Source organism: Penaeus vannamei, chromosome 24 (assembly GCF_042767895.1).
Source record: "Penaeus vannamei isolate JL-2024 chromosome 24, ASM4276789v1, whole genome shotgun sequence".
Lineage (NCBI taxonomy): Eukaryota > Metazoa > Arthropoda > Malacostraca > Decapoda > Penaeidae > Penaeus > Penaeus vannamei.
Window position 1 is genome coordinate 11991287 of NC_091572.1, and position 3479 is coordinate 11994765.

At 29.7% G+C, this 3479-nt stretch overlaps 1 protein-coding gene across 1 annotated transcript in view; it reads right to left on the reverse strand.

The window, feature by feature from the left end:
• Positions 1-1191, reverse strand: part of LOC113810616 (hemocyanin subunit-like) — a 2784-nt gene extending 1593 nt beyond the window's left edge. The window contains exons 1-2 of the mRNA XM_070138008.1: positions 1084-1191; positions 1-653 (exon numbers count right to left, since the gene is read on the reverse strand). The exon at positions 1-653 is cut by the window's left edge and continues 868 nt beyond it. Coding sequence (XP_069994109.1) covers positions 1-653; positions 1084-1162 — 732 coding nt within the window. The 5' untranslated portion in view covers positions 1163-1191. The remainder of the gene's footprint in view (positions 654-1083) is intronic.
• Between the last annotated feature and the right edge of the window lie 2288 nt (positions 1192-3479).

Below are 3479 nucleotides of genomic sequence, written 5' to 3' on the forward strand. Positions count from 1 at the left end.
GAAGAAGTTCTCTCCTTTGCGGTCCAGATGATGACTGTAACTGTCTTGCCACCAGAATGGGAATTCCATGTGCCAGGTAACGTGGTGAGTGTTCATTCCAATGTCCTCTCCGAAATAGGCTACTCTCTGTTCAGGATTCTTCTTTGTTCCAGTAAAGGAAGACTGGAATTTACCAGGGGTCTGTGTCTGCTTGGCACGATACGCTGCTTCAATGACTTCACTGTTTGTAAAGAGATGAGGTGTGACCTCATAGAGTGGAGGAAGTACAACGTGTTCAGCCAGAGGTGAGTGGATGACTGCAACATACAGGGCATAGACAAACTCTCCTTCATTCATACGCTGACGGAAGTAGGCAGCGTTGCTGACAAATGTATCCCAATCCTTGCAGTGAATGAAAACGTCGAAAAGCATGAGTGCTTCCTGACGTTGTCTTGGGTTGAAGAGAGAGAACCAGTGCTTCTGTTCGAGAAGTCTGTGATCCTTCAGGTCTCTCATAAGTTTCTGTACAGCTGCACCATCATCACTGTAGTGGGATAAATCGGCTTCCGGGTCAAAGGAATCAGCCTTAGCTTTTAGATTAGAGTCACGGATTTCCCCATAGATCTTGTGAAGCAGGAAGTTGACGTCATGCTGTTTCTGGGCATCTGACACGCCTAGAAGAAGAGAGATATAATTCACCCTTTCACGCCTGGTAAACATTAGTATGCATGTACCCTTAGTTACTTTTTGTACATGAATGGAATGTAATTTACTTCATGGTACAGCAATACGTTAGGAAAAGATTACAGAAGTTAGATCAATGAAGGAAACTAAACTGGAAGCGACGCTAAAATATATTTAGTGAAGAGGAGACAAATTAAATGAGAGAGAAAGTAAACAATTAAGTCGAAGGTGAAGTGGATAAAACGTGGCAAAGTAAAGAAGTAAATATAGAATAGAAAGCAAAAGAGAAAAGAGAAATAAGCAGAAAGAGAGAGAGAGAGGCAGAAAAAAAAAGAATAGTAAGTGAAAAAAGGAAATAGCTGGTTAGAAACGATATGTGACAGAACACAGCTTCATGGTTTATGTACGCGTAAAACTAACCTGCACCATCCGCCTGGAAACCGAGGTTCGGCCAGGCAGCCGCAATCGCGACGAGAGCGAGCAGTACGAGGACCTTCATGTTACTGGTGACGAGGTCGCAGCTCCACAGCCCTTTATACAGAGCGCAAGGGTCAAAGTGCAGCTGTCGCAAGGTTTATCAGATCGCTATTCACTTTTTGTGCTTGCCCCTTTGATAAGACAGGTGGAGTCTGTACTTATTTAAAATAGTAATGATTTCTAAGCATATTCATTGTCTTTCTGTCTCTGTCTCTCAATATTTCGCCAGAATATCTTCTGGTCATAGTCCTTACATGTATACACTCATATACATAATTATACATTTTGATAAATATAAACAAACAAACACACACACACACACACATATATGTTTATGCAATTTTATATATTATGTATTTATGTATTCATGCATGTGTATATGTAATTATGCAATTATGTGTGTTTATTATAATAAACACACATACACAAAAACTCACAAAAAGACACACACACATATGGATATATATGTGCGTATGTGTGTCTATGATCATTGATATATATATATATATATATATATATATATATATATATATATATATATATATATATATATATATATATATATATATATATATATATATATATATATATATATATATATATATATATATATATATATATATATATATATATATATATATATATATATATATATATATATATATATATATATATATATATATATATATATATATATATATATATATATATATATATATATATATATATATATATATATATATATATATATATATATATATATATATATATATATATATATATATATATATATATATATATATATATATATATATATATATATAATGTATGTATAAACTTGTAAGTATATATATATATATATATATATATATATATATATATATATATATATATATATATATGTATATATATATTTGTATATATATATATATATATATATATATATATATATATATATATATATATATATATATATATATATGTATGTATGTATGTATATATATATATATATATATATATTTATATATATATATATATATATATATATATATATATATATATATATTAGATAGATAGATAGACAATGTATGGACAAACGTGAACTTATTAATAAATATATGTGTGTATATGGATATATATTCAGACATTCATATATATATATATATATATATATATATATATATATATATATATATATATATATATGTGTGTGTGTGTGTGTGTGTGTGTGTGTGTGTGTGTGTGTGTGTGTGTATGTATATGTATGTATATATTTATAAATATACATATATATTGTATATATGTGTATATATATTGTATATATGTGTATATATATTGTATATATGTATATATATATTGTATATATATACATACATACATATATATATATATATATATATATATATATATATATATATATATATATATATATATATATATATATATATATATATATAGTATACATGTATACATATATTTCAAAGTTCTGTGTATCGAATGATGAATAAAAGTTTCATAATAAAAGAGAGAGAGGAAAAAAAATATGTAGGCTATGTATTAAAAAACATCATTTAAAAAAAATGGTCAATGTAAAATATAGCGTATAATATCCATAATTATTTCCAGAGAAAAATGATAAAGTTATTATTAGAATAAAAGTTTCTCCTTTTTGTAATTCATTTTCTTTTTAGGTGGTCTTTATTTTCGGCGAAGGTTCAGTGTAAAAGATAACGTGAAAATCGTTTATTAAAAACAAAAATCTGTAAAAAACAAAGAAAATTAAAAAATGAAGCAGTGCAGGTGAGATTCTCCAGGTGGGCTTCCCCTTCTCTATAGCCCGCAGCTTTCTCACCGCGACGAGAATTCTCACCCTCTTGAGATGAAAGCAGTAAAATGCATTGTGTAATAAGTTCTGATTTATTTTTTAAAGTAATGGTAATGGACGGATGCCAGAGTGGTGCTGCATATTCACAAATTGGTCGACTGAAAATCGACCCTATGTAGTCGTCATGCATCGAATGATCTAAATTCAGTTAGCATGAAAAACTGTCTTCCACACTTAAGGATTATTTTTAATATTATTATTATTTGTATTGCCGAATCCCTTTAAGTCATCACTGATCACTACTAATAGATTCACTTCTATGACGTGTGATAAAGGCTCGTTACCCATTGTCAGAGGTACCATCACAGTCGGCTAATTTGTTGCATTGAAATTTCGTTTTTATACACTTCATAGCGTTGACTAGCATTTTGTTTGACGATGCCCACTCTGACATTTGGGTGAGGGCGTCTTTGAACAAAGTGTAGTCCTGTCCTGTTTTGTGTGCGAGTATCAT